Source organism: Pezoporus occidentalis, unplaced genomic scaffold, assembly GCF_034315485.1.
Source record: "Pezoporus occidentalis ecotype Australia unplaced genomic scaffold, CSIRO_AGI_Poc_V1 ctg24, whole genome shotgun sequence".
Taxonomy (NCBI): Eukaryota; Metazoa; Chordata; class Aves; order Psittaciformes; family Psittacidae; genus Pezoporus; species Pezoporus occidentalis.
Window position 1 is genome coordinate 8,246,247 of NW_026914285.1, and position 26,811 is coordinate 8,273,057.

The 26,811-nt window shown below is 47.1% G+C and overlaps 1 protein-coding gene and 1 long non-coding RNA gene across 3 annotated transcripts; both read right to left on the reverse strand.

The window, feature by feature from the left end:
- Positions 1-530: 530 nt before the first annotated feature.
- Positions 531-16,692, reverse strand: KCNE1 (potassium voltage-gated channel subfamily E regulatory subunit 1). 2 transcript variants are annotated; one of them, XM_062622342.1, is made up of 2 exons: positions 16,559-16,692; positions 531-3,073 (listed from the first exon to the last, which is right to left on the reverse strand). In XM_062622342.1, the coding sequence occupies exon 2, from the start codon at positions 3,022-3,024 to the stop codon at positions 2,644-2,646; it is 381 nt and encodes a 126-aa protein (XP_062478326.1). In that variant the 5' UTR covers positions 3,025-3,073; positions 16,559-16,692; the 3' UTR covers positions 531-2,643. The 2 variants fall into 2 exon arrangements, with proteins under 2 accessions (XP_062478326.1, XP_062478327.1); XM_062622343.1 differs by lacking the exon at positions 16,559-16,692 and adding an exon at positions 9,017-9,390.
- LOC134165500 (uncharacterized) lies at positions 13,723-15,536 on the reverse strand. Its single transcript, XR_009965564.1, has 3 exons — positions 15,332-15,536; positions 15,141-15,252; positions 13,723-14,330 (listed from the first exon to the last, which is right to left on the reverse strand). It is a non-coding gene; the product is annotated as an uncharacterized LOC134165500 (long non-coding RNA).
- Positions 16,693-26,811: the final 10,119 nt, after the last annotated feature.

The following is a 26,811-nucleotide window of genomic DNA, read 5'->3' on the forward strand; positions in this document are numbered from 1 at the left end:
GCTCCTGGGAATCAGGTAGGCAAAAGACCTTCTTCCCTTGCTGGGGAGAATACTACCCTACAGCTATTTCTCCCCTTTGCCAGGCTCATTTCTGGCAGGTGGTGCAATAAAACCCAGGCTTGCCTGGTGCTGCAGAGGCTGCAGTGGAAAACTGCCCAAAGGCTGCAGCCAGGATCACTGCACCGAACGCCAGAGACAAGCTTGCCCAGGGTATTGCAAACCCTCTAGGTGAGGAATCTCTTCTTGACATTTTGATATTTCTCCAGGTCTGGGTGTAGCAGGAAATATCCCAGCACCCAGGCCCGGCTCTGGTTAATAGGGTGTAGAAAGGGGATAGATGGGTGGGTGCGCATCAGGTGGTGTCAGCGCTCTTTCTGTGAGCTTGTGAAACAGGTTAGGAGAAAAGTAAATCTGAGGCCACAAGCTTGGTTTGCAATTCACATTTTATTGTTTGTACAGGTGAAGAAAATAGGGAAAAAAGAACTACAGGGTAACGTGAAAGCCTGTGGTGGGAGTTCCCAGCTGCCACTGAAGGGTGGTTTGTAGCCTGGTGGTGCAGGAAAGTGTTACGAGAAAGGCATGATGGTCCCCCTCTTTTTTAAAATACATAACATTGCAGTGCTGAAAAAAAATGATGAAGCCAGCTAATGCTGCCAATCACCCTTGTCACAAATGACTGCACTGGAGCTAATAAAATAAAGTGACCAGCAAGTGCCTAGACCCAAAATAGCTGAAAACACCTGGGATGGAGGGGGAGCTGCAGGAGGGAGACCTTTTGACAAGCTTTATGTTCAAAGTTTTATTGTATTTTAAAGCCATTTTTGATGCAAGTTTAAGCATTGTCAGCGATGCTGCATGGGCCTGCCTATGGAGAACTATAAAGCAAGAGCATTTGAACTCTCACAAGTGAAGGGAAATTAAGTAATAAACAGACTGCATGGTGAGATCCCAAAAGAGCAGTTGCCCAAGCTGAGAAGGCAACATTTTTCCAAAGCTTGGCTTTAGTTTATATTCCCTTAGAGGAAAAACTGACTCGGATAATTAAGCTGGTGGTGATTTTCCAAGCTGTTCAAGACACTGAAAATATGTATCTTATCCTCAGCTTAATGGTAGGCACCACCTAAATACCTTTCTTAAAAAATACCCTGCAGTTTTAATTGTCCTAAGTATTTTGGGAACACAATTATGGCTGGGATATTACTTTAGTGAAAGTGCAGTGCTAAAGAAGTACGTATGCATGGAAAAGGGATATGCTGTGACTGGTATCACTTGCCCATCCAAATACTTGGCCAGCTATCTACCCTTGCATTGCCTTTGAAGTGGCTGCTCTGCACAACTTTCTTTCAAGCCTTTCCCACTTCTCTTTCCTCTCCAGTACCTAAAAATGGGACGTGTATCTGCAGAGCAGAAATAAAAAGCCCCTTCTGCCCAGGCCATTGCTTTGATTCCAAATGTGAAAACAGGCATAAAATTGGCAGGGTTGTTATTTTGAGTAACACGACGTCCAGGGGAGCCGTATTTCTCTCTTTCAACAGAGACAGATGAGAGCTGCTGCTGCAGAAGCTGAGTTCAGCTGCCACCATGCCTCCATGGCTCAGCAGACGCGGCCTGCCAAAGGAGGGAGTAAGGAGGCCAAGGACAAGAAAACCTTGCTGGCACGATCTCCTGTTGGATACTGCAATAGATAAAGAGCTATAGCGAGGGAGGCTGCTCCTGGGAGCTGGAGGAGCTGCTCATGGTCTTTAAGACAAGCACAGGCATAGGCTGTGTCAGTGATTAAATATCAAACACTTTGTGGAGCTGTTTTTCACAGAGCGGAAATTCACTTTCCAACCCAGGGCTAGCATTTAGGTCTCGTGCAATAATTACAGGTGACTGAAACTCTCAGAACATTACACACTTGCACGGCGTAGACCCTATGGGCTGCTGAATCTTTGTACAAAGGTAGATATTGCTGCCAGGATCAACCCCCATCCATGAGAAAGAAAACCAAAAGTAGCTGGCAAGACCAATCTGGGGTACCTATTGGGAATTAGGGGCAGGGACTAAAAAGTTTCCCTCCAAAGCCAGCATTTTTCCACAGAAATGGTTTTCAGAAAAAAAAGTGATTTTTTTTCTGAAATTTTATCTCAAAGGGTTGCACAATTCCAAAAGAAACAGGTAATCCACAGCACTGTACAATTTACAGAGTCATTATTCTATGCTGGACAAAAATGCAAATCAAATATTTTAGCTACTTCAGATCTTACTTGAAAAGTGTTGCTTAAACGAAACTTGGCAGTTAAGGCCTCTAGCTTGCATTTGATCCAATTTGGTTTTAATTACATGGACTACTGCAAGCGCTCACACTGGCAACCCCAGGATTTGCTTTTTTCATTAGGTGAATCTGATGAGTCCATGATACTCCCTATGTGTGTGTCCCATCCTCAACCTTACATTGATTGCAATAAGGTTCTGGCGGCTGGGCACTTCTGCAGCACCAGGGCCATCACAGATGCACCAGCTTCACCATCGGTCCATGGTTATTCAACCTGACTGAGGCCAGTGCCTGTGGCTCTGCAGGTGGGCAAGCAGCGAGCCTTGTTTGTGGCAGATATCGTTCGGGATGTCCCTGTGCAGAGTACAGTCTTTTCTCCCGTTTTCCTAGGAAGACTTTGCCTCAGGAATCTGCGTGCTTGGCTGCTCCACGGCCAGCTGGTTTTCAAAGACACAGCACAGCTTGTAATTTTCTATGAGCTTGGCTTGAAAATACTCCCTGTCCTTCTTGTGCCAAATGTCTGTGGCAATGTAGGTGTTGTAGGGGTCACGGGAGTTCTCCAGCCTCCTGGCACGGATGTTGGTCAGCATGACTCCCACTGTGAAGAAGCCAAAGAGGCCAATTATCAGCAGCACATAGATGATTTCCAGGTTGTTGCTGGCACTTACGGCCTGGGAAGGTGCAGAGCTATTTGTCTGCTCCAGGTAGTCTTGAAGCAGCTTGGAGAGAAGTGAATTCAGGGCTGTGTCATTAGACAGCACCAACATCTTGTTTTCCTGTCCTTCACACTTCTTTCTTCCTTAATGGTTAGTTTAGCTAGAAAAGAATAAAATTAAGGGATGTGCCATCAGATGAAGACATGATTCCGTCTGTCTCCCTTTACGGGCTCCCCTCCTCAGCAAGAAAGCTACCTCAGGGCCTGTGCAGGGACAGGGTGGCTGGACTGGAATGGAGGGACCCCTTCACCTCCTTTGTCCAAGCCCGGCTAGCTGTGCTGAGTCCATTCCCTATAAACACTTGCCTCACAAGCTCCTCGGTCCTCACAGTTGGTCTGTGGTGGTGCCCAGCTGCCCTGGCTGTTGGCCACTCACCCAGATACCTCCCATGCTGCTATTTGAAGCCTGTGACTTTCATCCTGAGCCCCCACAGGCATGAGGAGTGTCTCACTCCCACTCTACAGCAACTGCTCTGGCTTTGAAGTTTGTGATCATGGCTTCCTTCAGTCCTCTCTCCTCTGCTTTTAGCTTAAGGATTGAATTCGGAAACAAAACTTCACTGAATGGAAATCACTCAGTACCTGCAGCAAGCTCCTCCTGTCCACCCCTGTTGAGGAGTCCTGCTTTTCTTCTGCAGCTCTCATAATGATCTATACCATGCAAAACTGAGCAATCAAACCTCTGACAGAAATGTATCCCACACTGATTTAATGCAAACTCCCAGCGGGCATTTGCCGAGGTTGTGGAAACAGAGGGAGTCTACAGTTAATTGCATACCCAGCAATGGAAAGAAAAAGCACATCCCTTTATCCTCTTTCTTACAGGTTAGCAGTTCTTCCCCAGGGACTTCATTGTTTCCCCCCTCCAAACTAAATTGCTATGCAACCAGTGTCTCATTGTCTGGTTAGGAGGACTCCCATCAGCATCACTGCAGGTCTGGAGCAAGGCAGAAGATGGTAACACCAAGAAGCACCTGGACACCCAAAGCCTCCTAACCACTGCACTCTGCATTGACAGTCTCACACAACAAGCTGAAGAATCCTTTTCCCCTTTCCAATGTCAGCTATAAACCAGTTAAGAGTGATCCTATCAGCACTAAAGTCCCAAATCCTCAACAGCAAGGCAACATGACTGACAATATCTCACTACAGTGCCTAATTTAAATGTCTCTATAAAACTGAGACAACAGTATCCCTCTGGTTGTGCCCCTAGCACAGCTGAATGAGGTACTGTTATTCAAGGTGACTTCCATAACAGCAATCTTGTAGTCACATAAGATGGCTGTCAGTGCTTTCTACAGTTTTAAATCTGTGAGAGCAGGCCAACATATTAGCAAAAGCTTCTCTAGCATACTTACCTTTTGTTCTTTTGTTTTTTTTTTTTTTGAGAGGCACTGTATTACAATCATTTATAATACATCAAGAATGAAATGCACCCTTGGGCAGAAAGCCATCAAAAGGCCTAGGCAGCAATTACATCCCACTGTGACAGCGACATTAATGATGTATAGATGTTGTGCGGGACCTCTGCATGGGAGAGAGTTTAGCTGTGCACATAGCCTGCAGCTGCCGGTAATGACACTGCAGTAGATGAGATGTATCTGGAGGCTTCTTCAAGTTGTCTGTGCCTCACTGTGGCATAAATGCTGTAAAAGCAGATGCTGAGACAGAGGAAGCAATAAGAGGACACTGATCTTATGACCTGCCACCCCTCATATGAAGAATAGTTATTTACCTGGTGTGTTCTGGGCTAGCGGGTGCTGTTGGCAGCCAGGTGAAATACACAATGAATGCAGACACAAGTATGATCAAACACACTTCACAGAAATTAATTGCTAATGGAACTGTATGTGGTGGTTTCAGTGTGAACCCTTTGCTAGACTTCTCTGCTGTGCAGTCATGGATCTGGGGACAGGTCTCACTGAAAGCCAAATGCTCAGCCCAGGATGACGAATTCTGTGGACAAAGCCCTGCTCTCTTCATTATACAACCCCGGGGCACATGAGTGGCACCAGCCCACACCAGATGACAACAGGGTGCTTCCCCTGGTGAGTGGGTGACCACTGGGAGCCAGGTCAGGCTCATGGGGGTGCAGACTCACCCTGCTCCAAGCAAGCAGTTCCTGCGATGCAGTGCCTCGCCAGCAGGAAAAATGAGCAAACGGACAGTATGCCTTGGTGTATCGGCTTTAAATAGAGCCGAACCTGGGGGTGGCAGAGTGAGACAAAAATCAACGTTAGAAAACAATATTCTGCTCCAATTTATTTGTTCAGTTGCATGAGTCAAAGCTACAGGAAATAACATCTTGGCAGTATGGGCTTAATAGTTAAAATCTATTCACATTTCACAGCTGTTTTCAGATCCTTTAGAAAGGAAAGGAAGAGAAAAAGAAGTTTAAACCTTTATCTGAGATTACTCCTCCAAAGCATGTAGAGCATGTCAACACTGTAAACTGTTAAAACTGCTAACAAGTCATGGCAATAATAACTTTAAGATAAAAAGAGGAATTTCACTGGATCTCTCAACTTCTTCTGGAAGGACAGGGGAATCACTTCTCATAATAATTTTCAGTAGCACTGAAGACACTTCAGATGCTGATGAAATAATGTTTTGAGGCTGGATATCCTCAACTACCTCTCTATATTCTTTTGGGAGGTTTCTGAGGATTGCAAGGTACTGCCTACTTATGGGTTCCTGAGCTAGAACCCAGCAGGGAGCTGAATGGCCCCATCTCCATAGCCACATCAGTCAGCAATAACATGAGAGGTTAAGGGAGGGAAGGGGCATGCTCCTGCTCCCCAGGAAGTCTCCCCTGAAATCTCAGCAGCCTAACTGCCTCACCCACCATTGCACAAGCCCTGTGCAACTCCACTGAAATCCGTACTGGGACCAGTTTAGAGCCACCTGTGTCATTGGTTTGCTCCATGGCAGATGGTCACATCTCACTGTCCCCAAAGCTCTCTGTTTTGACCATAACCAGGGTGGCTTTCTGCTTCCCACTATTCCCCCCAGCTGACTGCTTATGGACTGCAAATCATGGTCAATGCCCTTATGGGACTCCCCTGAGGAGCTCTGAGTAAAATCATACCCACCCCAAAATTAGCATCCTGGTTTACCCAGGCTTCATCCTGGTAAACCAGGACCTCACCTGGGGTGGTGGCTCCCATCCCACAGCAGGCTTCAGTGCATGCCCGGAGGGTCACTTGGGAGGAGCAAGCGCTGAGCAGTGAATTACCTGTTAGAAATGACCTGGGGCAAAACTGAACAGTTCAGCAACTTTTGCACTGGCCAGTGACTCGGAGGGAATTCCCTAAGGTTGGCAGCAACGTGGGACACATCCTGCTCTTGCATGCATTGCTGCCTCTCCATCCATTACAGCAAATACAGGTGACAGATCTCCAAAGCAGAAGTAATGGGCTCAGTGCAGGCTGCTTTCCAACACACAGGTTTCCCAGCAGTGCAGGTGTATTGATGGCATAGCCCAAACTCATCTTCCACCAGGTGTCAACAACGACCTGAGTAACTGCCTGTGGTCCATGGTGCCAGGCAGCACCACTGGAGATGGCCCTTGCTCACTGAGCCTTGTCCCTTTCCTCACTGTCATCTGCTGCTTGCCCTTTCATTCTCATGCCATGGATTTCTTGTTGGAGGTGGAGAGGGACCTCCTCTGAGTGATATCTTCATGGAGAGCATGTGATTAGCAGTCAAGATGCCACAGGCAGGTTTCTGGAGTTGGGAATTGAGTCTAGATCTGTCTCTAGGAAACAGATCTACACCATAAATGTCTCTGTGTGGTCAGATGGGTACAGCCCAGAGGCTCCTGAGTAGATGAAAATGGGTCCTAGCCTGCTTATTTCCAAGCACACCAGAGTCTGTTCACACTGCTCAACTGGCGCAGCACCAACTCTGAGAGCCACCTCCTGAAGGAAAAATTGAGGCATCCCTGGCAAAGGGCATCTGTCAAGACTGCATTTTGACAGGTAACAAGGGGAATTAGGAAAGAAATCTTCAAGCCACTAAGGTCCCTTGGTTTAAAAAGGCTGTGTGTAACGAAGAGCTGTGACAGGCAAGCTCAAGGAAGACCTGGTTACTGCTAGAGCTATGGGACTGGAGGATGGAGATGCATGGGCAAGCATGGATAGGCTTCATGCACCTGGTGTCTACCTGCAATCTCAGAAAACATCACCGAGGCCATGTCTCTCCAGTACAACCATACTATGAGAGATCTAATACTAATCTCTTGAACACCCAAACGTTCACAGCTATGGAGTGCTAGAGCTGCCAAATGCAAGTCCATGAGGCTGCCTGCATGATGCAGAGTCTGACCCCAGCTGGGTCTGAAGGGAGGTGAAGCTAAGGTCCTGGAGAGCATGCTGTGGCTCTCTGGGTGCTGAGGCAGTCATGCCCACTGCTGCTGGGGAGGTAGGACTGTGACAGGGATACCATTACAGAGCTGTAAATTGACATTTGAGTTCAAATAGAGCAATTTGCAGCTGCAGCGCATCTGGCATTTAATATAACTTCCGTCTATATTATAAATGTCAGAACTGACTTAGACCTGGCTGATTCCCAACAAAGGCAAAGCAGAATAGGCATCTCTGATAAAAAGCAGGCTGATGGCATCTCTGTGAGCTTGGGTGCTGCTGCCAGTGGAGTGCACCCAAACCAGCTGGAACTGCTGGCTCCATCACGGTCCTTACTGCCCCTGTCTGAATTGACCTCCTTTCCAGCAAACGAGCTTCAGTGAAGCACATGCTGTGAGATGCTGCTGGGTCCTGGTCGACCACTGGGGCAGGCAATTTAAAAGGAAAAGAGACAATTTTCTGTCATGTAATGTACCTAGTTAATGTGATATTCGGCTTTGGAGCTCAGAGGGAATTTTGTCCTCAAGCATTAGGTGGGCAAACTGATTTGCTTTGGCTGGATGTACTTTTCTTCCCTACTGAGGTTAAAATGTAGTATTTATTATGTAAGCAGAGGTGGATGTTAAATGACAGATGTTCATCTCCTAAGCAATTTTCTCAGCTCTCACAAATCAAAGGACCTGCATTCTAATTTATACTGAGTAAACACCTCCAGCAATCTCTCCCTCATATTACTGCCAAAAGCATCAGTAACCAAGCACCAGAAACCAAGGGAGTCTGGAGGAATACATGCATACCTTTAGAAAATACAGTACTCCAGCAACTTCTCATGAGCTGTTAACACACAAAACCACCCTGCACTACGCTAGTAACGAAAGATAGCACAGCACATCGCCTACCTCCCTGCATTTTCTGCCACACTTCACCACCATAAAGCAGTGGATCTGCTGACCTCTCTGGCTCATTTCCCTGGCTGTTCGTTACAGAGGTGAGTAGGATCAGACAACTTTCTGGAGGCCAGAGCATTGCACAAGACAGACCCATTTCCTCCCTCCAGCTCCTGGAAATTTTGCACCAGTGCAGCATCCAGGATGCTGTGATCCTACCACAGATGAGCCAACACTGCAGCCCAGAAGCAAGCAGGGCTGTATGGGTAGGTCTGCAGTTATACACAAGACATGCACACCTTCTGCAGTCCCTACCTTTCTCTAGCAGATCTGTATCCTCTTCCAACCGGTCCTAGGGCCACCCATCCCTACCCACCCGAGCAACGCTTCAGGTCCTTGTTTCATTTTAAAAAGCAGCACTCATGCCGTAGCATACACTTGTTTCTTCCCAAAAGCACCATTTTATCTGACCACAAGGCAGAAACTTAGCCCTCTTACACACACTGGATATGCATCATTTTGAAGCAGAAACCCCAGCAACCTTCCTCAAACAATATACAACCAAGTCTATCCTCCCAGACAAATGCAGATGCCTTGGGCTTGCACCCAGCCCAAAAGAGCAGGCAAACTGGCACGGCTGTAGCAGCAAACAAAACCTGTCGGACAGAGCCCTGGCTCCCTCTTCTCCATCAGTTCAGCTCTGCTGCTCCGCAGCTCCGTGGCTCTTGCAGCCTCCCAGTTCTCCACCACCACCCGCTCTCACCACCAGCCCCTCCTGAGCGTCGGTACAGACCTGGCAGCGAAGCACGGCCGGGTGCAGGGCTCCAGCCCCTCCAGGGGAATGAGAATAAGGAGGATGTGAGCCCTGGAAAGCCCCCGGGTGTGACAGCCTGGGTGTGAGCGGGCTCCTGCAGGGGCAGCAGCCTGGGTGTCAGTGTCCCCTGTCCCAGGATCAGAGCAGAAGGTGAGAGGCAAACAGGGAAACACGCGGGCTCACCCGGCTGGGGGAGGGCAGGAGCCCATGGCGTGGGTGCTGTCAGACGGCCTCCCGCTGCAGGTGCCGGCTCCACATGGGAGGTTCGGGGGGGGTACCAGGGCAGCTCCCATGCTGCAGCCCATGGGTGCCGGCAGGGCAGTGCAATGGGAGCAGAAAGAGGATGCTGGGGTGTTGGGACATCCCAAGTATTGCTGCCCTTGGCACCACACAAGCTGCTCATGCACGCTGACACTCACCTCCCCGCTCCACTGCACAGGGCACAGACACACCATGCCTCAGGTCTAGACAAGGGACTAAATCTGTGGATAGGCGCACAGGGAGGTGTTTTTAGAAACAGCAAAATCCCCTAGGATTAGGAGTTATGGCAGTGTAAGGTGAGGTCCATCTTCTGGTGATATTACAGCCTTTGGGGTGTGAGAAGGAAGGGGGGAACCATTTCCAGGGCTGCCCCTCAAAACCAACATAAACAGCTCACTGCATGGGGGACTGGCTATCTCCTGTCCATCACCTAAAAAGAACAACAAACAAACAAAGAAGACCTATTTTCCATTTGAGAAGGAAGTGTCTGTTAGTCAAAGCGAGGGTTCATTGCTGCCCACCTGAAACCTACAATGAATTTATTGTCTTTGCAAGGCAGCTGCATGTAAGCTCATTCAGATGATGCTGCTGATGTGGGATAACATGCTCTCAGCATCCCTGGGGTTCTGGAAAATCCATATTTGGTGTGTCCTGTGGTCCCTAGAAGTTCCCTGCCTTGAGACCTGCAACAGCCCACAGCAAATGAGGACTAGGATGGCCCCTGCTTGGCTGATGCTCCTCAGCTTTACCATGTGCTGTTGCTAGGATGGGTGCTAGAGACGAGAATTTAGACGGTGATTGAGGTATTGAAATGAATGGATGAAAACAACGTCTTCATATTTTCTTGCAACATCACCCAGAGCATTCTGAGACAAGAAAAACAAGCTTTCCCTGGGGAAGGTGGGAGCATGTGACGGGGAGGAGCATCTGGTGAGTGATGAGTCCCCTGCCACTTCCCAGGGCAGGTGAAGGGTGGGTGTCATCCCACCATCCCAAATGCAGCAGGGAGGTAACCAACACAATAAGGAGTGAGATAGGTGCCTGGCACGGAGTGAACCCCTTCTTCAGGGGCACAATACATCAACCCCACAGCAACACCACTGTGCCTCTGGGGTTTGCTTTATTCTTATATCGCAAAAAGTTGATATTCAGTTACGTTGCTAAAACCAGGAAGAGATCTGTGAATAAGATCCCACTACCTAACATCCTGTGATGGGGAAAGAAATGCTTTCCCTCACACCACAGCCACTGAGCATCACTGAGCCATGGGGTACCCCCAGCAAAATTTCTCCAGCTGATGCAGCTGCTCCATAGGGCTGGGCAAACCAAAGCAAGGATTATTTTTGGGAGCTCTCAGGGCCTGTGTGGGATCTTGCCTCCCCGCCATCACACCAGCATGGCTCCATTGCAGCTCAGAGGAGGATTATGTCTTCATTAAGCGAGAGCAGACTCATTTTGTTTAGAAGCACCTGTGTAACTCCTATTTGACTTTGGTGGGACCCGAGAAAGCGTCTGACAGGGAGAAGATTATTTTCCTACAGCAATGGCAGTATACAAAGGCTAGCTTCAGTGCTACAAAACCAAGAAGTTTCTTTGCCCTCCCAGATCTGTCAGTAGCTGAAGGTTTCATTTTCTTTAGTGCAATGACGACATGTGGAGTGATGGGATCCCTCAGAAAGCAAATACAGGCTTTCTCTGGAAGGTGATAAACGACATTTTGCAAGCACAGAGGTCTGCAGACCTCTTGATACCATATTTCTGTGGAGGTCTTCTGGCTTTGAATTGGTTTTACTGTTGTTTTGTGGAAAGAAATACTTCATGGAAGTAGGCATGGGGCATAAAGAATACAGTTTCGGTGAATCATGCTTTTTCTTAGAAAGGTTACTGCTGTGGCTCTTCCACATAAACAGATGAAGTCCAACATGTTTCTGCCCAGATCACTATCGCTGGCACTTTCCCATACGTATCACGTTAGTCTCTCAAAATGAGGGGAAATCACATGAAAGATATGACAGCTCGCTCTTGCAGAGTTTTGCTGGGCTCCCATGCATGAAGTGAAATGGCTGGTCAGGGCAGCCCAGGGGAGGCAGAAAATCTCACAAGGTGCCCTTGGTCTCCTTTGGTCCCACAGTGACATGAGCTCAGCTCAGCTCATGACTGCAGCTGCCCGCTCGCCTCTGCTTCCTTATGGAGGAACAAAGGGGACAGGAGGATGGCTGGGGCTTCAAACATCTCCAGTGCTGGAAAACAGCACTGTCTCCCATCCTGAGAACGTCTCCCCACCAAACAGCTCTATTGCTAAAGTCTCGGCAGGCCCCTTTGGGATGTGACCTCTAATTCATCCCAAAGGCTACAGAAGTGACTTTGGATTGGGGGTTATCCAAGTCATCTTACAAAGGACTTTCAGGAAAACCACAGCACTGACTTTCAGCAAATGAGGTTTGAGTCTCATAGCCAAAAATGAAAGCCATTGGAATGCACATCATGTTTAGCAAACGCAGCCAGGAGGGTGATAGTAATTCACTTGCTGATATCCCAGCGCTAATGCAAGCACATCTGGTCCTTAAAAGCCAGGGCGTGGACCACCTGCTCCCCTGTGTTTGCACAACCTCTGCTATTAAAATACCACAAAATAAAGGTTCACTTGGCTGCAGCAGCAGGAGCAATGCTACAGGTCAGAGATGCAGCTGGCACAGGTCTGCGAGGCTGCAGCAGAATCAACAGAGCTGTGTGAGTTTACACCAGCTGGGGAAACTGGCCTGCAATTTGCAGCCCATCTTTGAAATACAATTTAGAGTGAAAAACCTCCACAATGTTAAATTATAACTACATTGACACCTGCAGCATTTTTTGAGAGACAGTGCATAGAGATGCTTCCCACCCCCATAACAAGGTTAAAAGCAATTCTGTCACTGAAGAGTCATTCATAGATGGCGGCAGATGCACAAAAGGCTGGAGTGCTGTATTTTTATAATGGTGATGATTCAGATGAGTCATCCCCAATCAGCAAGCACTCACTCCGTTAATGACCAGACTGGGGAAATTTGGTTTAGTGGTGACTGATGCTGCAGTTCATTCTTCTGACTGTTCACCAGGTGTTGTGGGAAGGCAACAACATTAGCTACACGTTCACATCCACCCCGGACTCCATCTCCTGTGAGCAAGCCGCGGTTGTCAGCTCCCACAGTACCATTGGCCTGGACACAAACCTCCAGGATTTAGGCAGGTGAGGAAGGTGAGACTCTGGGTTGTTTGCATCTCCTGGCCCACTCCAGTGCTCTGTGCAGCAGATCTCCCTGGGAAACCACTGAGCAAGGTAAGGTAGCTCCAGGTAGCCAGGCAGAACTCACTTGGATCACCACTTTGGCTGAATGCACTAGAAGGCTTCATTCTCCTCCACTTCTACAGAGGATGAGCATCGTGGAGGTCTGCACAGTTTGTGCACAGCCAGAAGGAGCAATCAGCTCAAAAGCCTCTGCACACTTTTCCCCCAGGTTGTCTAAGGAGGATTATGTACTTGTCTGTTACAAAGGTTTACGCAAAGGTGGGGCTACACGCACCTTTTAAAATAAAGGATTATCTTGAGCAAAGTACAGCTAAAATAGCACCTCAGGCACATTTTGAAGCATGCTGTCTGAACAGCTCACTTAACTCAAGTGGAATTACAAAAGCTATATGCTCATAAAAATAAAACACTATGAGAAAAGAGCTACAAGAACACTATAGTGGAAAAGAACCACAGAGCCCTCCATACCTTGATGCTGGGGTCATGCTAACACTTTCTGGTGAATGGAAAATACTAGAAACTTTCTCCTCCTTTGCAGTACACAGAAGTTGAAATCTGCGTCAGATTCCATTAGGAAATCCAGATGGCATTTTTCCAGAGCACACACAGAGGTACAGGTTTCAGGATGTACAAAGTATGGAATGAGAGCATATGACTGAGCAGGATTCATTGTCACTTTTTCCACCCAACCACATAAGGAACAAGATAGCAAAAGAAAACCTCCAAACCCCAAACCTAACCCACCAAAAACTATTCCGTGCTTAGATACAAGTTTCTATCTGCAATTCACTGTGCAGACTCTGCTGCTGCTGCAGTGGTAAGCCAGAGATGGTCAGATGTCAAGCAATACCCATCACGTCTGAAGCTCAGCACCCAAAAGGATGCAGCACATCTGTGCTGCAGGAGAGTGGTCAGTGGTTTGTGCCCCCTTTCTCTACAGCACGGCAGCACCCGTCGTTGAGCAACGGGTTTCCAGACAATGCACCCCTTCACTAATCCATCCCTATGCAGTGCCCAACTCCCCATACCTCACCTTGGAGGAGGGAAGAGAAATGTGGGCCTGACAAACCACAATCCAGACTCAATCGGACTCAAAGGTTATACTCACAAAGCACATCCAATCAAACATGATCCCCAGTCTCGTGAAGAGCCCACAGCTCTTAAATGATAGCCTTCCCCAAAAAAATTCCAATGCCCCAAAACCTGCATGGGCAGCATAGGGTTCGTACTGACAGTGACCCACGAAGAGCTGTGGCATCAGGCAGGAAGGGCTTTTGGAAGCCACCACAGCATCACTACATTGTTGGAGATTTATTCATCCTCTCAATATCTAGAGTATTGGAAAATGACTAACAAGTTTGCATTGTTCTCCTTTCGCAGTATGTTGATTAAGCAAAAATAATACTGAATCTCTGGCTTTTCCTCCACCAAATAGAACAACCTCAGAGAGCATTTTATACCCACACTTTTACCAGCAGATCTCCCAATACACAAGAAGTAGCAATGTTTTATGCTCAGAAACTTATTTTGCTGGCAGCGTTGCCAGAAGAAAGACAGCTCAAAGATCCTCTAATGGTGCAGGAAGAGAGAGCTGTCCAAACGCCCTCTCTGTTCTTCCAGGCATTTGCACTAAATTGCTAGGTAAGGTCGGAAAAGAAGGGTCCTCCATGCACCAGGAGGGACGCTCTCAAAAACGCACCCGTTCAGGTGGAGACACAGCTCATGGGGGAAGGGAAGCCTTGTATCCTGAAAAGCAAAAGAGAAAAATACATTTCCATAAATTTAGCTAAAATAATGAAACCCATGTACTCACTGTCACCCATGCAACCCACAGCTTCCTGTGCTTGCGCATCACATAAGGTCCAACCTTGCCTGTGTTATCAAGGAAGTTTTACAGAGGCAGCACTAGTCCTGGTGTTTCTTCTCTTTTCTTAAGCTCTGTGCGTTTTACAGTGCAAGGCTTCTCTCTAGCAGCAGCCACATGCATTTTCCTGCTGTGCTGGTTTTCCCCTTGAGCAAACACCAGATATGAGCAGAATGAGCAAATTGCCACCCTTCAGAAACCTCTGAGATCCTTTGACCCACAGCAGAGCAAGAAGGCCAGGACTGCCCCCAGGACGCAGGACGTGCTTTCTCTGGACACGCAGCTATGCCCATGCTGACCTCACTGGAGCACTGGCATGAATTTGCACTGTCCTTACCCCAGTTTTGCATGGATTTAGACATGTTGACATGAGTAAATTTTCTCCCAGTTCAGTGTAAGGTAAGTCAGAATTCACACATCATCTTGGGAGCACAAGTCAGAGCTTTTGCAGTTGGTCCCAAAATACCTTCTCCTGCCACAGCAGAGCCCGATCAGTCCAGTACTGACGAGGCACTGAAGCATTACCCAACCACAGCATCAAAACCTGGCTGCTGTCATCCCAACAAGGGTCTACACAACAGAAATACATAGCCCCTTCTCTCCAGCATCTCTCCTGCTCTCCTCTGTCTTGAGTGAGTGCTGGGCACAGCCCAACCCTCTCGCCATCCTGGCACCCCATGTCCCATCAGTACCTCTCACACCCTGGGTTCCTTGTCCCTGCAGTTTGGAAGTGGTGAGCAAACAAACTGCCTACTGGTCAATCCTTCTGTGAGTCAAGGAGGAAAGGCTTTCTGCATCTGTAAACTAAACCAGACATGAAAGGCAAGCATGAGCCACATCACTTCAATAGAAGTGATCCCACGGGGCCCTGAATATTAGATACCTGCTCAGGATATATAACAACTTCTTTGTAGCTTTATAGGCTGAAGGGCAAGATCATCCCTTGGTTAGTACATAAGGCTAGTACACATAGGTTATCTTTCTTCTCTGATCACAACCAAGCAGAAGGAAATTGAATCCTGCAGCTTAGGAACAGAAGGTACAGAAAAGCCAGCCCAAGAGTGTTTTTACTACACCTGGAGCCAGGGTTTTCTGTGAAGTTCCTCTTTGCTTTAACACACACGTTTCACAGGAGAAAAAGCAAAAGGGCTGACTCAGAGGATGTGAATATCACATAGGGCACTCAGCATCTGAAACACCTTGAAGCAAAGGTAGAAGCTGTGTTGCATTTATTGCAGGAAACGTTGACCAGCTTCTACATGCAAAGAGCCATAGCTGCTTGATTCCATTTAACCCAATATCTTGAGTGGCCAGAGCATCTGTTTAGGACGAACTGGTATGAAACCAGTGCCAAGGTAGGCAGCCTTTGGCACAGCCTCTCCATACCAGCAGCTGCAGCCACAGGCACCACTTGCATGTCATCAGTTGTTAGACAATTCCCTATGCCCTGCTGAAATTACAGACAACAGTGACTTACGTGAATTAAGAACATTAAAACAGTTGAGGCATTTTCCTAACTAAAACTACACACAGACAAAACCAGAGGTAGCACTGAATAAGCATAACTCCATATGGAAATTTCTGCTTTGCTGTGGCACTGAGCCTGCTCATTCAGAATCACACACAGTACCTCTGGACTCTGCAGGGACTGGAAAGGAGAAGACCTTGACCACAGATTTTTCTACTACTATTGCAGCTGGTGCTGAGTTCAAACCCATCCCACAGAGCATCTCACACCATGTCTGTCCCTGCCGCACCTGAGGACCATCTGCTGCTGTGATAACATGGCTGCTGCCCAGTTTGTTCTCTGATTTGGAGGAGAAACACGAGCTGCAGAGGCTTGAGCAGCAAGTGTCTGCTCAACTGGTGGACAAGAAACCCCACTTTTACCAAACATCATTAATTCTCTTCCCTTTCAAATAAAATCAGATCTTGTTTAATACCTACCTGGAGTTAGTGCCCCAAGTCCCTTGCAGACTGTGATGCATTGGGGTTAGGAGCTCGCTGTGCTGGCCTGGGGAAAACAGCCTGCCTGCACACATGAGGCTTAACCAGACTTTCCGTGGGCTGAGGTTATGCAAATTCATTTAATCAGCATTTAAATCCTTACCTCAGATCAGGGCCTGCACCATGGAGGTGAGGAGGAGAGCCTCGAAACAAAGCTTAACACACAGGGTCTACTACTGGGCTGCTCCATTCTTCCAGGTGGGTCCTCCTCTTCTTTACCTGTATTAGCATCATGTGTTAATTGTAACTTCCTCTCAGTAGAGATCTTGTGTCTCACTTACCTAGGAAACCTCTCACAGAGTTTAGGTGTGATGTGTTTAGAGGCAGTGATGGTGATACTTGATTGATTTTGAAGTTACATCTGTCTTCAGTGGGTTTAAAGAACGACAGAGCCTCCCAGAAGTGCCAGAGGCTGTAGCTCCGCCTAATGACATTACTATAAGCAAACCTCAAACACATGCTGGATGTTAATTGTGGTAGATGGGCTGTCACCACTCCAGTCAAACTTTTATTGTCAGTCATCTGGAGACATGAGCCCAAGGCTACTGAAAAAGGCAAAGCTGGAGAACTTACCAGCTAATGGCTCAAGTGGTTAGTAGTCAAAAGCAGCGATGGGGAGAGTAATATCGAAGTATAGCCCAAGAGTTTCATACCAGTCTGCTGAGATTAATGCCTGTATGCTTCACGATACCTTTATTGCCAGCCTTAAAATGCAGCCCCTCAGCATATTGTCCTCTTTTTCTGTGCAGACACAAACGAAAGAAAGGGAGACAGGTTTATCAGTCATGCAAGTTCAGCAGAGAGCTCGGGAGAAGGAACCAGCTCTCTGAAGTTCAGGAGACTGGCTGACAGTTGTGGTTGTGAAAGGCAAACCTACACAATCCAGTGGCTTTCTGAGAGGCACAAAAGCTTTTCATTTTATACCATTGGCTCGCCAGAAACCCAGAATGTTCTTGTACTGCCACCTCTGAAGAGGGGAATTGATGGACAATAAAAACTCTGTTCTGCTGTCACCGCCTATAAGATTTACACCTGTAAGAAATTCTGGTAAACCAAAGTCAAACAGGTGTGTGCAGGAAGGGACCTCGTACCTCCACAGTGCCCACCGGCAGTGCATGGATGCCATGGGTCAGTGGGTAAGGAGCGCTTCCCACTGCGCTTGCTCACCAGGGCTGCTGCTCACTCAGGTCCATCACTCTGCGCTCCTCCTCTTTGCCTGGGTTTGTATATGCATGTTTATACACACAGGCTCTAAATATGCACACATAGACATTTTCTCCACACACCAAGTATTTTCGTTACTTTAGGCATTTTATTTCCTCCTAGGCAAACAAGTCTTCCCAGTTTTATGAATTCCCTCTCAAAACAATAAGCTAAACACAGAGTGAAACTGTCCCTCCTTAAACCAGGCTGCCATGCATTCCTCCTGCTTTAAATAAGGCACTACTGCTAAACTCATAGTTTCCATTCTTTCTTGGTCAACAAGCAAGGCTGAAGCCCACACTGGTTCTCAGTCAGAGCTGAAAAGCAACCTCTGTTGCTCCTACTTTGCTTGTTGCTTGTAGTAAGCCACGCTCTAGTGCAGTCCGGGGGTAGCACCACCACAAGTAAATGGTGAAGTGACCTTAATCACAATGTTTGTAGAAGGATTTTACTTCATTACTGACATGTTTTAACAAACTACTCTTTTTTGCTTTTAAAAAATCCTGGCTGCAAAACTCATAGGTTTTGAAAAAGTTGTCATGGAGTCCTGGTAGACAGCAAGCTCAATATGAGTGAACAGTGTGCAGCTGCAGCAAAGAAGGCCAACAGGATGCTGAGTCCCATGGTAAAGATGAGGAGTAATGGGCACAAGTTACTCCTGGGGAGATTCCGACTGGACACAACAGGAGAATTTTTCACAGTCAGAACAATCACCCATTGGAATAATCTCCCCAGGGAGTTGGTGGATTCCCCCGTGTTGGACACCTCTAAGATTCAGCTTAAGGTCAGGGTGCTGGGACATCTAATCTAGGTCATGCTTGCCTAGAAAGGTCGAACCAGATGATCCTTGAGGTCTCTTCCAAGCTGCTGTTCTATGATTCTGTTTCTCTATGGTTCAGAATCACCAGCACTGTCAAAACATCTGAACTCTGTTAGCTTCCTGCCACGCCAATACCAGGCAGAATCGTGCTCAGCTCTCAAAGCCTTTTGCAGGTACATCCCAACAACAGCAAAGTCCAGGGAGTCATTGCTGACTCCTGTCGGTCATCCAAGCCCGAATCTTCTGTCACACACAAATGAAGATGCTTGGGTGTGAGATACCAAATGCTCCATCTTGCTAAGGTGAGATCCACCATGCGCCAGGCAACAGGTCCGTTTTATTTAGGGAACTGTACATAGTTATAACAAACATCTTCCCCAAGCTATGGCATTACTCGACCATGCCATTCATAATGTAATGACTAATAGGTTTTCTAATTTTAAGCTTACTTTGTTTGTTCCACACTAGGAAATGGAAAATGTGAATTCCTGTTGTTCAACTCTCTTCCCAGATATAGTACATTATTCCTTTTGTTTGGAAAGTTTCGTTTCCAAACACTATCCATTACTCAAATGGTATTAATGCAACAAATTTACTATCCAAATACTTTCCAGTAGATCTCACCGAGAGGATATTTTTTCTGCTGTTACGAGCAGCTACACTCATGACAAAAAGCCCCACTTGGTGTCACATTTTAACCCAACTGCTTTAAAAAATATAAGTGGGATTCTTGCCTGTTCAGGAGTTTTAACCTCCAGCGGTACCTGCAAGCACCACAGGAATGCTCCAAGGCAGTGAGGATCACTGGAAACAACTCAAATGTTTTAGTACCTTAGTCTAGGGTATTCCTTGTGAACCAAAAGCATTTAGTTTGAGCATTACAGAGTATCATAGGCTGAGTCCCCATCTGGCTATCCCTGTCCTACAATACCCCAAGAGCAGCTCAACTTCTCTGCGAGGTTTTCCTCCATGCTGGGAAAATAACAAGTGATTTGAGGTTCCTTCCCCCCGTGACTGTTTGGGAAGCACCATGCACACCCTGATGAACAAGGCAGAGCAGGCTGCCTTCAAGTCACGGGGTGCCTGTGGCCACTCTGCTTCTAGTTCTGGCCTCAGGCAGCTTTCACCAGCTCAGCCACCACGGTCCCTCTCAAAAAGCTTAGTACCATCCTCACTGCATTGCCTGTGAATAGCCCTTGCCCCTCCTGGACTAGCAGCAGGTCTTATCCAGTGACGCAGAGAAGGAGAAATCAGGTATTTGCTGTGAATTGCCCCTCACCTTTCTGCCCTTACTCATGCTCCCACGCTGCAGCATCAGGAACAATGAGGGGCTTGCTATGACAACGGCTGGGAGGTGGAGGAATACTTGAGTCTTTCCCATAGGTGCTGCTGTTTGTAAGTCTCCTCCACTCAGGTCTGTGCTAGCAAAGGTAATCCTTAATATCTTTAGCATTTCTTATCCTTCGCATAATGTAATAAGGCTTCTGATGGCAAATTCATTAAACACGTTGACAGCTATGATTTAACTGTTGGAGATGAGATGACCTCTTGAAAAAAGTCAAGAGAAAAGCGTACCTTAAAGTCAAGCTTTCTAGGACAAAGCAGTAGCATGAAAACACGATTTTTGCTTACTCTATCACACCTGATTTCATCTAGTCACTACATCTCAAGTTCAAAATTAACCACTTGTGTTTCCACATAAGACAAAAATGTCCCTATTGTTTGTTTCCCTTTGAATCTCATCCAAAAAGTCACATGCATAATTACATCAATAGGCGTTCATGATCTGAATGCTGCTGCATCACACCAGTGAACAAACCAGGACACCAAAATTGCTTAAAAAAAAGAACAAACCAAAACTTCAAACTCAAGACATCCCAGTTCCTCCAATAAAAATAATAGATAGCACATAGAAAAATAACCAAGGTATTGACCCTTTCCTTTTTAACTAAGGCTGCAACATCCAGAACGCAGTTGGGATCTGTGTCCCCTTTGGCTGGGCCAACACTCAGCCAACAAAATCAGTAATGCTCCCCATCACCTGACACCCCACAAGATGGTCTGCTCAAGCACATGAGTCCCACACCAAAACAGAGGTCACAGCAAGGCAAAAGTACTTGTCAAGTGAGGAAACACAGCATGACTGGACTTTCTGGACAGAGACAATCCCTTTGCTCTCTGTACAAAAGGAACCCTGGGCAGGACAGCAGGCACCGAAGCACCTCCAAAATGACAAGGGCCGTTTGCACCACACTGACACAAACAGATCCAGCAGTCTGCAAAATACAAAACATTGATATCCCCTCACCCAAACCCAACCTGAGCTGTGCACTTGTGCCACCTGCTCCAAGTTACACCTCCCTCAGCAAGCACCCTGCACCAACCATCACCCATGCGTCAGGTCATGAGGCAGCTCACAGGCTGACACCCTGACACCATTCTTTATAGAGCACAAGGTCTGCGCTTGTCAGGCCAACCCTCCAGTGCCACCCAGATGTATCAAACCAAAGCTATTCTTTCTGTCAAGGTGGGTCAGAATTTACTTACCTGGCCCAGCAGCAGTCAGCTAACAAAGCGAGCTGCATTCAGAGCGAGGTCAGTGCAAATAATTGAGGGTTTTTTCAGCTATAAAGGGGAAAGAATGTTTCCCCTCCCTCCCCCTGCCAATTCCACCCAGAGCAAACCAAACACAAAAGCTTTCTGTTCTGTCTTCGAAGTAAAAATCCCCTGGCATTTCAGTTTGATTGATAATGTGCAGTTAACTGAGGTCAAAACCATGGAAATATGTTGATTTGACAAGGACTCCAAGCATGCGTCTATCACCATTTCTGTGATTGCACATGTACAGGAACATCTCTTCTGCTCCATTTTCTGTAACAACTAATTATAAAGAGAAGAAAAAAAGAAACAAATATATGGGGTAATTCCCATTAAGATGCTCTCAGGACACTCCTTCACCTGCAGTCAGGTCATCGAAGCTGAAGGTAAGAAGGAGGGGCCAAGTCCTGACCATTTGAAGTGCTAAGAAACAAAGAAAATGGACTTCCCCTGGCTGGAAAAGGTCTTCGGATGAAATTAGCCAAATATCTTTTTAATTCAACCTTTAATAGCCACAGAATTGTGTTTCACCAGTGGGAAGGGCAGGGAGTAGCACTTTACAGCTCCAAATCCGCAAGTTACAATTAAAAGGCTTTCAAGCAGTTAAGTTCAGCTTCCACAGCCAGAAAAACTTTAGTCAGCAGCTGTGAGCATGGCTTCTAGTTGTAAGAGCTTAATGCCTGCTGGGTTGAAAGTGCTGGCTTGGGACTCCGAACATGCTAGGGGCCTGACAAAGTGTTCAAACTCTGCCTCCCATCTCCCCAAGGTGAAAGTTATGTGCTTTCTTAAGAGCTAATGGAAAAAGGAAATCTGATAGCAGCTGCTTGTGTTGAGGATCCATCTGCTGCACCACATAGAACTCTGACACCCATTTTTAAGATGCACAACACGGGTGTGCGATTTGTTGGTAAAGGAAATGATCACAACAGGCTGAACACTCACACACTTGCAGGTTTGGACTTTGTCCAAACAAAAATTTGGCCTAAGCTGGAGCCAGCTCATTGTTGACACCAAGAGAACTCGTGCAGACATGATTCAACAGCACATGAGCTCAGGTGTTTATTGCATTTGGTTTTCTGATGTGTTTACAGGCCTCTGGTAATACCCTGGGAATGTCACTGCCATGCTGGACAGATTGGGACACAGAGCTTGAGAAGAATTCGGACCTCTGTAAACAGACCTTGTGCATGCACCAGAAAGTCATCCTACATTTTCTGCCAAGTGTTTAAAAGCACTTTAAGAGTTTGATCAGTGCAAAATGCCATTTCTACCTCTAACAGATATGTTTAAACCAGTAGTTCCACAAGCAGCAGGGTGAATGGAATTTGCTTTCATATGCATTACCTGGTCTACAGTGGATGTTTTTGGTACCAGAAAATGGTACAAGCGTCCCACGAAGGCAAGACACTTGTGTGCATTTCCCTCCCTCATTTTGCTTCCCAGCTCCACATCAGCGTTCTGATCTCATTATTCGTGTGCCCTCATCAGAGCCATTAGCAGCTGCCTCTCCCGCATCTGACTATTTATCATCTTCTCATGGAAGCCCCATGTACCTGTCCTGATAACAAGATTACCTGCAGTATGAGCTCTACACATGGTTTCTGTCTGAAGCTCTCTTTATGGGGTTTGTTTGTGGAGTTGGTGCAGTATTTGCTGTGCCATCTGGCAGTGTGTAATCAAGTGGAGCACAGGGAAATTGAGACATTTGGAAGCAAAATAGAGAGCATCTGCAGATAGCAAGCAGCCTTATAGCCAGCCAAGCTGTGGTGTCATCAGCAAAAGTCTGTCATTTACAGGACCAGGCTCAGTGATTTTGCAGTGTCAGCTGAGGAAGCACTTGTTTGTATGACAACTGGGGATGTGCTGCTGTTCAGGTTGACTAACAGTAGCAAAATGGCAGCTTTCTCACTTCCCACTCATCCCAGGAAACAGGTGACAGCTCTGCTAGCATGTCCCTGGGCTATAACAAGTTACTCTGTAGGTAACAGAGCAAATGCATCTCTTCAGTGTGTTTCCTCTTCTGCCAGCAGACAGCATCTCTTTAGATGCACAAACAATTCTGTGTGACTCAGCTGGCCAAATGAAGGCACGCGTCTACTGCTGAGGAGAGGAACAGCGCTGGCATCGGCTGCCAGCACTGTCCCTCTTACCACTCACCACTGTCTCCACAGCCCAGCCTGCAGAAGTGACAGCTTCTCAGAAGTTAGATCCATTTGCACCTGCCCTGGAGTATAGGAATTGATTTCCAGTAGGACTTCATTTTCAAAGTGTTCTCTTAAATAGCTCTGAGAGCTTCCTCCACACGAAGGAGCTCTGAGCCAAGCCATAGACTGGGGGTGTTTACATTGACAACTCCCTTGTGCTCAGGAACTTACTCTTTATGGCCTCCTCAGTGTTCTCTCTCACATGCCTGAGTGTCTTGTCTTCTCCTCACACTGTAGTTGGAAGTTGCTTGAGACAGAGACCTTCTGAAGCCTGGTACTTGCAAAGCACAAACATCACAATGAGCTTTGGCGAACAGCAATTAATCATAGTTTTTAACCTGAGCAGTTCTTCCCTCCTCCTCAGCCCACACATCTGCCACAGCCCTCAGCAACCCTGGTATCTGATGAGCAACAGATCACTAAACCAGCACAGCAACACCTTGCCTCCATATTGATGTTCTCTGACATGGAAACTGGGCTATGCATAAAGCGAGCTCAAAACCACATCTGACAATGCGTCTGATGTGTAAGGGAGGCAAGGGCTGAGAGGTCAAGTGCTGAGCATATTACCCAGATGCATTTTGGAAACCTATGGTAATGGAAGGGAGTTACAGGACACGTGGATGAGTTAACTCATTGCCATGCTCTATGGAAGGGAAGATTATTTACTACTACTCCCCAGCACCACACTCCCCCAGAATGGTGCTAGTTCCTTCCCTGGATGGTTCCACATGCTGACAAAGCATGGAAAGTTCTTGCTAAATGTCTCTCCCACACAACACAATTTGGCAGAGAGATTAGCAGCATGTTACTGCACCTTCTTATCATGTACTGCACCTTCTTTATAATCTCATCTAAAGATTTTGACTTCTAAACCACCCTCCTTAATCAGCAGTGACCCATTAGAACTGCTACTCAGTGAGTACATGCTGCAACAGCATACCTTGCTCAGCAAGCTTTCTGACCTACCTACAGCAGCTATATTATAGCAGCACTAGCCTATAATTAAGATTGTGTCAAAGTTTCCATTCTGTAATGCTGCCCTGAAAGGAGAGAGTATCCAGAGGTAAGGGTACCTAGAGAACTCATGGTTACTCATCAAATTGCCTGTGGGGCTTTTGTTTAGTTTTTATTTGCTTGTTTTTCTTTAAAAATATTTTTTCAATAATATGAATAGTTTAGTACATCTGAGATTTCAACCTCTACAGCCAGCCACCACTCACCCAAATGAATTCAAGACCTTACTGGTAGGTACAGCTGTCACTTCTTGCAGATATCCTGCAGTATAAACTGCATTCTTTTCATGAGCCTGAAGCTTTTCATCCTGCTTTTTAAGAGATCCAAGGCAGCAGAAATCTTCACTCATACTACTAAGTCTTCCAGAATAATTAGGTTATCTTTTCCCTGCTTATTGCAAGCACAATGCATCTAAGTGGACTCCCTTATGGTACAGCAACACTGGTCCTTCAGAAGATGAGCTCAGCTATATAGCACAGAACATGCATGTATGAGTACCTGCTATCAGACCAAATCATGTATTCTCCATAAAACCTAAAAAAAAACCCAACGAAACCCTCTCAGAAAATGCCTAAGTCTTTAGCTTTAAAAGTAAGGAATTATTTTCACTCCTAATTTTAAAAATAATACCATGGTTGTTCTTGGCTGAACCTCAAAGCAGCAGCACTGTGATCTATAAGGCCATTAGACCTGTCCACTTGGTTCAAGTGGCAAAGGAAGGTTAGTGAAATACAGATGAGGAACTGGAGCAGAAGGAAGTAGAGGCTTACCCTCTGTGAACCTCGAAAATTAGAAGGTGAGGGAGTTGAGGGGTATCTGGTGTTGCGCGAGCAACGTAGTGACACAGAGTATGTGTTTTGGGAAAGAAAGGTGAAGTGCCAGGGGCACAGGTCCAGATGCTGGATCAGAGCTATTACTACAAAGAGGATCAGTGTGATGGTCCCTACAGCAGTGGTATTGTCAGTGAGTATGCAGAACATGGAGGACTGCTGCACCCACCATAAGGAGGCATGTGTGACGGCACTGAGGAGTGGTGGGAGGGGAAATCTGAGCAGAGCTTGCTCTGATGGCCATGTCAAACTCTCCCTGTTTTGGTTCTTCCCCACCTGCAGACTCCTCATCTCCACCTCAGAAATCCCTTTTGCCTCCTTTTCCTAAGGAATGCCTGCAGACCTGGCATAAACCAAGGAGCCAGGGCTGACATCCGGCTGCCTCATGCTCCAAGCTGCCAGGTAACCCTATCATGACCAAGAACAACTGCAGCTGCTGCTGACCATCCTGGTTAGGACACAGGCAGAAGTAAGAGTGTGACAGATACCAGTGCATGACCTGAGGTGCTTGACACTCAGTCAACTGCTGAGTAGCTGAGAGAAGGGAAATGGCGGCAGAGTCCCAAGTGTGGTTTGGCAAGGCATCTTCTCAACCAGGGAGCACAGACCAGGGGAAAGGACAAGTCCACCGGTCTTGTTCAACATCTTTGTCGCTGACATGGACAGTGGGATTGAGTGCGCCCTCAGCAAGTTTGCCGATGACACCAAGCTGTGTGGTTCGGTTGATACACTGGAGGGAAGGAATGCCATCCAGAGGGACCTTCACACGCTTGTGAGGTGGGCTGATGCCAACCTCATGAAGTTTAACCATGCCAAGTGCAAGGTCCTACACCTGGGTCGGAGCAATCCCAGGCACAGCTACAGGTTGGGCAGAGAAGAGATTCAGAGCAGCCCTGCAGAGAAGGACTTGGGGGTGTTGGTTGATGAGAAAATGAACATGAGCTGGCTTCAGTGTGCACTTGCAGCCCAGAAAGCCAACTGTATCCTGGGCTGCATCAAAAGGAGCGTGACCAGCAGGTCCAAGGAGGTGATCCTGCCCCTCTACTCTGCTCTTGTGAGACCTCACCTGGAGTATTGTGTGCAGTTCTGGTGTCCTCAACAGAAAAAGGACATGGAACTGTTGGAACAAGTCCAGAGAAGGGCCACAAGGATGATCAGGGGACTGGAGCACCTCCTGTATGAAGACAGGCTGAGGAAGTTGGGGCTGTTCAGCCTGGAGAAGAGAAGGCTGCGTGGAGACCTCATAGCAGCTTCCAGTATCTGAAGGGGGCCTATAGGGATGCTGGAAAGGGACTCTTCATTACAGACTGTAGTGACAGAACAAGGGGTAACGGGTTAAAACTTAAACAGGGGAAGTTTAGGTTGGATATAAGAAGGAAATTCTTTCCTGTTAGGGTGGTGAGGCACTGGAATGGGTTGCCCAGGGAGGTTGTGAATGCTCCATCCCTGGCAGTGTTCAAGGAAAGGTTGGATGAGGCCTTGGGTGAGATGGTTTAGCGTAAGGTGTCCCTGCCCCCAGCAGGGGGGTTGGAACTAGATGATCATGAGGTCCTTTCCAACCCTAACTATTCTATGATTCTATGACAGTGGCTGTGCTCATCCCTTTCCCCACACACCTGCCTTGCAGTCCTTGAAGCCACTTGGATCTAGTCATGGATCAGGTCACAGGTCATACAACCACCTT

What these genes read in the sequence shown, in the direction of transcription:
- KCNE1 (XM_062622342.1), bottom strand. Translation starts at nt 3,024, where the DNA reads ATGTTGGTGCTGTCTAATGACACAGCCCTGAATTCACTTCTCTCCAAG.